A 7,851-nucleotide genomic window follows, 5' to 3' on the forward strand; every position below is an offset into this window, starting at 1 on the left:
GATTCAGGACTTCTCAGAGTCCAGATTTCTCTGTGATTCTTTGATTGTGGGCTCCTGTGAACCTGAGATTCTGGGTGTGTCTGTGTTCTTGGCAGTCAAGCTCCTCTGAGACACTCAAATACTAGTGTGACCCAGCTCCTGTTATCCTGGGATCCTGTTGGCCTAAGATCCTAGGCGTGTTACAGTGTGTGGAAGTTGTGTCTCCTTTGAGGACCATGGAGTTGTCTGGTCTGTTTGAAACCAAGGTAAACTTGAACTGATTAAAAGGAACCAGAGCCTCTTGTCAGGAAAGGCTCTGGTGTCCTTGATCCTGCTGTCACAGGCTTGTCACTGTTAGATTGGAGCAGCTGTTGTATTGCACTCACCAGTGATCCTAAGATCGTTTGGGCAATCCGGTAGGGACCATGGGGTATCTGCGGAATCTGCGCCCTAGGTGACCTGGTGCTGGTGCAAACCGGAACAGGCTTGTGCCCCTGGTCAGGCCGGTTCTCTGCTACCTTAGTGCTGTCTCAGGTCCCGTGCGCTATTGGATTGGAGCAGAAGTTGTGTTTGTCTCATCAGTGATTCTAACATCGCTTGGGCAGTCCTCTAGGGACCGTGTGGGTGTCTGCCCACTCAGCGCACTAGGTGACAAGGTGCTGGCGCAGACCGCAAGGAATTTGTGCCCCTGGTCAGGCCAGTTCTCTGCTTCCCTAGTGATATCTCCAGTCCTGTGCACAATTGGATTGGAGCAGAAGTTCTGTTCCACTCACCAATGATCCTAACATCGTTTGGGCAGTCCTCTAGGGGCCATGGGGTGTCCACCGAATCCGCTCCCTAGGTGACCCGGTCTGTACCATGTTTTCTTATCACGTGATTTTCTTCTGTTTCTTCACATTGTCAGCAGTGTCTGGACTGTCTTAAATTTACTCTGTCCTTCAATGTGACATTCAGGTTTACTGGTGCACCTTTAATAGTTTTAGGAAGAATTCCCCAAGTTTTTCAACTGCTTTGGAAAGGCTATAATATAAATTTGGAAAGCTGTTACACATTTGGGGTCTTATGGTTTTTCTCATAGGTTCCTGTCCATGCATAGTTCTCTTCCTGAAGGGTTAAGGTAATAGTTTAGTCCAGAGCCATTTGAGTAGCCATGATCTGAGAACACAGGTTTAGTTTAATCCAGATTCTATGCTCCAACATGGAATCAGTTCCATGGTTTTACAGAACAAAGAATATCATTAACCAAGGAAAATTTAAAATACATTGGTGTGAGTCTGATAGAAGCATATGGGAAATATTCTATTCACCTAAGATCCCATCTGCTGAGATTTTAGCTTTTGGATTGCTAGAAATTCATGTTCTCCCTAGTCAGTGGGCTCAGAGAGGTTTTATCTACTGTAACGAGCTGTGTGGTCCACTACAGAGTGAGGCAAGGACTGACTGTCCCTGAAGGGAAAATCAGCCCAAGGTAAGACAGCTACCCCTGAACCTGCAAAATTCCAGGCTCTGCCCCTCAGTGAACTTCCACAAGCATCTAATTGGAAAGCTCCTATGGCCTTTAACCTAATTGGCTGTTTCTGGGAGTCACATCATAAACTTAGCTTCTGCTCCCCTCTGCATTGGTGATCAATGGGCAAGGGGTGGGCTTGTAAACTGGGGGTGCAGGTTTGTTGGGGGACTAATCTGGAGACACTGGTCTTGTTGAGGGTGTAACCTGGAAACTCTGGCTCCAAGGCTTGGGTACCACAGACGCCACTGGGCATCTCAGAGGAGCTGGTTCTGGGGTCCCTGGACCACACAGAGGCCAGAGAAAACAGGTTCTCATTCTTGGATATCCCAGACGCTGCTGTATGTGGAGGAGTCGAGAACAAAGTGGGGACCCTCAGGTCGACTCTGGCTCAGGGGTCAAGGGAAAAGGGTGGGAAGAGAGGTTACTTCTGGGGCTGGGGCTGGAGCACAGGGATGCTTCGTGGCAGGAGGTTAGACGCTTGGCTCTTTAGAGGGAAACCTGCTCCATTGCTCCAGCACAGTGGTTCCAATGAGCAGAGACAGTTCATGGTTTTAAGGCATTTATTGTAGAAAGGCAGAGAGAGGGAGAAGTGTAGAGAAGTAGAGGGTGGCCATGGCCACATGGAAAGAGGCAGGAGCATTTCACTTAGGCACTTGCCACTAACCAACCCATCATGCCTCACGGGTCCTCCCATCTTCTTCCCCTCCCTATTCTCCTTCTCTGTGTCATGCTCCTTACCTTTGACCTTCAGCTTGGTCACCAAGGCCCTGCCTAACGCTATTTTCTCCCATAATTGACTATTGCCACTTTTACTTAACCAAAAGTTTAAAATGGAGTGCAATGTTTATACAACTAACACTAGTGTATATGGGAATATGTGCTTGCCTTGGGGCAGCCAGAACTTGAGGTAGAGAAGTTAGCATTTGAATCCATAGAAGCACCAGACCAAGCCCCAACAATAATGTGTGGTATTTACTCTTCTTTTTTCTTCAGGGACTGCTCTCCTTCAGTGATGTAGCCATTGATTTCTCTGCAGAGGAGTGTGAATGCCTGGAGCCTGCTCAGTGGGATCTGTACAGGGATGTGATGCTGGAGAATTACAGCCACCTTGTGTTCCTGGGTAAGGATACCACCCATGATTAATTTTTATTTCATTGTAAGCATGAAACTTGCTCCCTTTGTAAAATATCTCATGCAAACTTCTATGTCAATCAATGAGATCCATAGGGCTACTTTTAAGGAAAATTTAAATTATTCTTATACCTTTGAACTACTTCTCCTTCAGTTCACACCACCCCCTTTAATATATCATTTGTCTTAGAATATAAGTGGTACAAATTAAAGAGAATGTCACAAACTTCTATTGTAAAATTTCTCCTTGTAACCGAGGGGTTTGAAGCTTAGAACCCACAAATCCCAAGTTCCTCCTTAGCATGCTGACATGCCCATCAAAAAACACATAAGAACTAGTCCTCTGACTTCTGTTATAGCATCTTTTCATTCCTTATACACACAGCCCTGGAGGGACATTTCCTTTCCCATGTGACTACAGTAATAATGTTGTTCCATTTTTCCAAAAACAGGTCTTGCTTCCACTAAGCCATATCTGGTCACATTTCTGGAGCAAAGACAAGAGCCTTCAGATGTGAAGAGACCAGCAGCTGCCACCGCTAAGTATTCAGGTATGTGAGAAAGAGAATAGGAGGGTGTCAGAACAGCATGGGAAACTCTAAGAGCTAACATAAACCCACGGAGAGACAATGTTCTGGTATATATCATCTATTTATTTATTTATACACACACACACACACACACACACACACACACATTTTTTAACTGGTTCACCTTACATCCTGCTCATTGTTCACCTTGGGGTCACCCCCTTCAACAGTCCTTCCCCCATCTGCCATCCCCATTTCTTCTGAGCAGGTGCACACTGCCTGGGTATCCTGCACCCTGCTACTTCAAGACTCTGCAAGGCTAGGCTCTACCTCTCCCAGTAAGGCCAGACAAGGCAGCCCAGCTTGCATCACATATCCCACATACGGACAACAACTTTTGGGATATCCATGAAGATCAAACTACACATCTGGTACATATGAGCAGGGAGGCCTAGATCCAGCCCATGTATGTGCTGAGTTTGTTCTTCAGCCTCAGAGCCCCAAGGATCTAGGTTAGTTCACTTTATTGGTCTTCCTGTGGAGTTTCTATCCCATTTGGGTCCCGCCGTCTTTCCTCCTCCTCTTCTGCAGGAGTCCTGAGCCTCCATCCACTGTTTGGCTCCAGGGGTCTGTATCTGTCAGCTGCTAGGTGGAGCCTATTGGAAGACGACATGCTCATTTACTTTTAAAATTCTAATTTTCTGTCTTTTTCTCTCAAAGGAGGACGTATTCTAACATTGGAATGCTTTGATTCTCATTATATTTGTTTTCCTCACTATGAGATTAACCTGTGTTTCACATGACAGCAAAAGCTCTGCCATTGCTATGTAATGTTTAACTTGGGTTTTTTTTTTAATAAAATATATGTACAGGTGTTTTAAAAGTGATGAGTTTTCTCTCTCTTGGCTAGCTCGGAAATGAATGAGACAGAGGCTATAAGATTTATTTCATATGCTTTACAACACAATTACTGGGACATGAATAATTGAGTCTAATCCTCTAAGGTAATCTGGCTAGATCCCAGGCAAAGTCCCCATGATACTTGCATTTTACCACGGGCCTGGCTCTCTGAGCTTCCGAGGTCTTTCCGTGACATCTGGCTGGACCCCTTCCTTGTAGTGAACGCCCCTCTCTGTCCTTCCCTGGGATAGCAGAAGTCCAGCATATTATCTCTTCAGCCTGCCATTGGCTGGTCAGCTTTTATTGACAAGTTAGAGCATAAATGGGAACAATGTCTACACATACCTAAGATGGGAGATTTTAAGAAGGAGCATACAATGCCATGTCAGGATGGCACAAACATATGGGGACAGAGAAATCAAGCATTTGAATAATGCATGGATAATCTTTACCAAATGCCCAAAACCATTATGCCTAAAGATGTGCATAAACCTTTTTTTGGAATCTTTATTTAATGTGATTAAGGCAAGCCTTCTTCAGTCACCTTTCAAAACTTCCAAAACAAAATTCTGTACTTGGACTATAGTTACAATATTATACACATATAATATATAATATATAATATATAAATATTATTTATTCAGGTGTTTTCCAAATTAGACTAATTTATACTTTGTTTTAACTAGCCATGAATTTCTTTATTTGTTTATGGGGCTGACTTGCACTTTCTATTGAAATATGGGTTTTCTTAGTGAATATTTTGCTTTTGTACATGTTTGCTTTTTTTTACTACTCTATTCCTTCCTTCTTCTATGTTGTCATAGTCTTCTTACTTCAAGGAAGGCTATATAATTTTTACTCGTTCTCTGTTTTAAATTATACTTCACAAAATACAGGTACATAAAATTGAATGTAGCTTATCATTTATACAAATAAATGCAAGTATGAGTAAATGTTTTTTTTTCCAAAAAACAATTAGTATAAATATACAGAGTTTTGCTCTCTTTTCATTATTTTCTCAACTCTTACTCACCAGGGGCAAAAAGCTATACGTGCAAAGAATGTGGCAAAGTCTTTGAGGTGAAAAAAGGATTTCAAAATCATCAGATAATTCATTTAGGAGTGAAACCCTGCAAGTGTGAAGAGTGTGGCAAGTCCTTCCGTTTTTCATCATTACTTTCTGAACACAAAAGGATTCATACAGGAGAGAAACCCTATAAGTGTGAAATATGTAGCAAGGCCTTCCATGTTCCAGCAAAACTTTTTCAACACAAGATAATTCACCCAGGGAAAAAACCCTACAACTGTGAAGTTTGTGGCAAGGCATTCTGCACTTCATCATTTCTTTCTAAACACAAGATAATCCATATGGGAAAGAATCCTTGCAAGTGTGAAGTATGTGGCAGGACCTTCAAATATCCATCAAGACTTTCCAAACATAAGAAAATTCACACAGGAGAGAAACCATACAAGTGTAAATTATGTGGAAAGGCCTACCGCTCTCCATCATCACTTTGTGAACACAAGAGAACTCATACAGGAGAGAAACCCTACAAGTGTGAAGTATGTGGCAAGGCCTTCCATTATCCGTCATTACTTACAAAACACAAAATCATTCATACAGAAGAAAAACTCTACAAGTGTGAAGTATGTGGCAAGGCCTTCCATTATCTGTCAAGACTTTCAAAACATAAGAAAATTCATACAGGAGAGAAACCATACAAGTGTAAAGTATGTGGAAAGGCCTTCTGCTCTCCATCATCACTTTATGTACACAAGAGTACTCATACAGGAGAGAAACCCTACAAGTGTGAAGTATGTGGCAAGGACTTCCTTTATCCGTCGTTACTTTCAAAACACAAAATCATTCATACAGAAGAAATACCCTACAAGTGTGAAGTATGTGGCAAGGCCTTCCATTATCTGTCAAGACTTTCCGACCATAAGACAATTCATACAGGAGAGAAACCATACAAGTGTGAAGTATGTGGTAAGGCCTTTCATGTTCCATCATCACTTTCTGAACACAAGAGAACTCATACAGGAAAGAAACCTTACAAATGTGAAGTATGTAGCAAGGAGTTTCGTTGTCCATCATTATTTTCTAACCACAAGAGAATACATACAGGTGAAAAACCCTACAGTTGTGAAGTATGTGGCAAGGCCTTCCATACTACAACTTTATGTTCTATCCACAAGAGAATTCACACAGGAGAGAAACCTTACAAGTGTGAAGTATGTGGCAAAGCGTTTGATTATCCATCAAGACTTTCCAACCATAAGAAAGTTCATACAGAAGAGAAACCATACCAGTGTGACTTATGTGGCAAGACCTTCCATTATGCATCATTACTTTCTAAACACAAGATAATTCATATTGGAGAAAAGCCCTATAAGTGTGAAGTATGTGACAAGGCCTTTCATTACCCATTTAGACTTTCCAACCATAAGAAAATTCATACAGGAGAAAAACCATACAAGTGTGAAATATGTGGAAATGTCTTCCGTTTTTCATCATCCCTTTCTGAACATAAGAGAATTCACACTGGAGACAAACCATACAAGTGTGAAGTATGTGGCAAGGCCTTCCATTATCCATCATTACTTTCTAAACACAAGGTCATTCATACAGGAGCGAACCCCTACAAGAGTTAAGTATGTGGCAAGTTCTTTAATTATCCATCAAGACTTTACAAACATAAGAAAATTCATTCACCAGAGAAGTCCTACAAATATAAAGAATGTGGCCTAGCTTTCCATTGTCTATAAGTACTTTCTGAAAAGTAGAGAATCTACACAGGTGAGAAACCCTAAACTTGGGATGTGTCAGTCAAGTCTTTCAGAACTTTCCAGATTCTCTTTATTTGATAACTCATTCTGGAGAGAAACCATAGAAAAGTGAGGAATGTGGAAAAGCCTCCTTTATAAACTCATACCTATATCTAGACAAATTACCTCACAATATAGAGAATATTTACAAATGAAAAGAATATGTCAAGATGCTGCACAAATTTGGGGATCATCAAAGAATTCATTCAGGAAAGAAACCATACAAATGTAAAAAATGTGGCAAATACTTTTGAAATCCATTGCATGGTCTGAACACAGGATAATTCCTATTGGAGATAAACCCTATGTGTGTGAAGAATGTGGCAAACACTATTATTACCAGTCTTCTATCTCTTAAGCAACATCAAAGAATTCATCTATGAGAGAAACCACACAAGTATGAAGAATGTGCTAAGGTCTTTGTCCTTACTAAAAACTTGGGAAAACCCTCATAATTCATACTAGAGTGAAATGTCACAAGTGTGAAAAATATTGCACACCCTTTAATAAGCTTTCTTTTTTTCTTTTTTTTTTTGGGGGGGGGGGAGTCAGGGTTTCTCTGTATAGCCCTGGCTGTCCTGGAGCTCACTCTGTAGACCAGCCTGGCCTCGAACTCAGAAATCCATCTGCCTCTGCCTCCAGAGTGCTGGGATTAAAGGCATGGGCCACCACACCTGAAACTACTTTCTTATATTTCTTAACACTAGGTAATTCAAACGAGTGAAATAGTACAAATGTTAAAATGTTCAAATAATCTTAATATTTCTTCGAACCCAAAAAGTTATCAAAAGCTTCATGCTGAATAGAAGCCCTAGTAAGTTTGAGGAATATGGTAAAGGATTTGCAGTCATTCATACAATCATGACAAAGGGGAGCTGACAGACTATGTGGTTGTCCTTCTGGATTTGGGTTTGATCCTTCCTTGCTGTCTTTTTTTTTTTTTTTTTGTGATAGAATTAAAACCCTTATTCT

The 7,851-nt window shown here is 41.3% G+C and overlaps 1 protein-coding gene across 1 annotated transcript; it reads left to right on the forward strand.

Annotated features, from left to right (window-relative positions):
- Positions 1-2,515: 2,515 nt before the first annotated feature.
- LOC110315630 (zinc finger protein 728-like) lies at positions 2,516-6,792 on the forward strand. The gene is made up of 3 exons (XM_029534752.1): positions 2,516-2,609; positions 3,073-3,171; positions 5,087-6,792. The coding sequence occupies exons 1-3, from the start codon at positions 2,576-2,578 to the stop codon at positions 6,703-6,705; spliced, it is 1,752 nt and encodes a 583-aa protein (XP_029390612.1). The 5' UTR covers positions 2,516-2,575; the 3' UTR covers positions 6,706-6,792.
- Positions 6,793-7,851: the final 1,059 nt, after the last annotated feature.

The sequence above is a fragment of the Mus pahari genome, unplaced genomic scaffold, assembly GCF_900095145.1.
Source record: "Mus pahari unplaced genomic scaffold, PAHARI_EIJ_v1.1 scaffold_13654_1, whole genome shotgun sequence".
Taxonomy (NCBI): Eukaryota; Metazoa; Chordata; class Mammalia; order Rodentia; family Muridae; genus Mus; species Mus pahari.